The 1,306-nt window shown below is 38.0% G+C and overlaps 1 protein-coding gene across 2 annotated transcripts in view; it reads left to right on the top strand.

The window, feature by feature from the left end:
• Ttc26 (tetratricopeptide repeat domain 26) overlaps positions 1–1,306 on the top strand; it is a 55,557-nt gene that overhangs the window by 34,886 nt on the left and 19,365 nt on the right. For both annotated transcript variants that reach the window (XM_033764509.1, XM_010631692.3), the window contains exon 9: positions 874–976. In XM_033764509.1, the coding sequence (XP_033620400.1) occupies positions 874–976 (103 nt within the window). The remainder of the gene's footprint in view (positions 1–873; positions 977–1,306) is intronic.

Raw genomic sequence — 1,306 nt, 5'->3', positions numbered from 1 at the left:
AAAAAAAAAAAAAAAAAAAGCCTTTATTCTGTTTGTATTTTTATTTTGTTTTTTTTTGTTCAGTATCAGGGATCGAACTCAGGACCTCAGGCTCTTGTACTTTCAAAGCAGATCCTGAACTAAATCCCAGCCCACATTTTGATTGTTTTGAGAAAGGGTGTTGCTGTGTAGCTGAGGCTGGCCTCAAACTCATGGCAATCCTTCTGCCTTAGCCTCCTGAGTGCTGGGATTACAGGTGTATCACCATGCCCAGCTTTTATTCTGTCTCTTATACTTACTATAATTTTTTTGGGGGCGCGTACTGGGGATCAAACTCAGGACCTTGAGCTTGCAAGGCAGGCACAGTGACACTGAACTAAATCCCTGGCCCCTCTATACTTGTTATAATTTAGATAAGAGTTTTCTTTCAGTGAGATCAAGGTCATGTATATGTGGGGATTATAAAAAAATATATTTATCCTTTCAAAAATAACTGGGTAATAACCATATTAGTCAGGATTCTAGAACTTGTAGTATACAACAAAGGCAAAATTCTTCACTATGTGGAGTTTATATTTTGGTGGGTGTAAAATGAACAGATGAATGAGAATATCCAGATCAAAATGAAGCTGTGTGTTAGAAGAGTGGCATAGGCTTGTAATTTCAGCTACTTGTGAGGCTGAGGCAGGAGGATCACAAGTTCAAGGCTAGCTGGAAAAACTTACAGACCCTGTTATAATAATAAAAAAAAATGTCTAGAAATGGAGCCAAATGTTTCCCAGAGCTGTTTTAGTTGGATACCATGAATCCAGTTATATGTGGCAGCCCTTTAAACCTTTCCACTGTTAAGATATACACACTTATGTGGCAGCAACACAATTTCTCTGTCTCTAGGTTGTTTTCCGAGGGGGTGAAGGGGCTTTGCAGGTTTTACCTCCCCTGGTGGATGTCATTCCTGAAGCGAGGCTGAACTTGGTGATTTACTACCTGCGTCAAGGTAAGGAGAAATTTTTCTAGTCTTATGATAATGACATATTTGGGGATGTTTAATCTCTGATTGAACAAATTGCTTAACTTTTTAAATCTATAATATTTACAAAGATGTTTTTTCAACAACTTCATAGGACAGAACAAACGTCGTGGTGATCTTGTGTTGTGCCTTTTCTCTTTATCTCTTTTCCTCTTATGTTGCTACCTACCTCTTCTCCCCCTCTCCATTTTCTGCTCTTTCCCTTTTGGTTTTTCCATTTTTTTCTTCCCTTTGTAGTTCTTCTTTCTTTTTCTAGATTCCCCTTATATATATAATGTACACCCACATTTAGTGTGT

Source organism: Fukomys damarensis, unplaced genomic scaffold (genome assembly GCF_012274545.1).
Source record: "Fukomys damarensis isolate Sample0158 unplaced genomic scaffold, DMR_v1.0_HiC HiC_scaffold_16, whole genome shotgun sequence".
Taxonomy (NCBI): Eukaryota; Metazoa; Chordata; class Mammalia; order Rodentia; family Bathyergidae; genus Fukomys; species Fukomys damarensis.
Note: the sequence above shows the minus strand (reverse complement) of the source record. Positions and strands in the feature narration are given on the sequence as shown.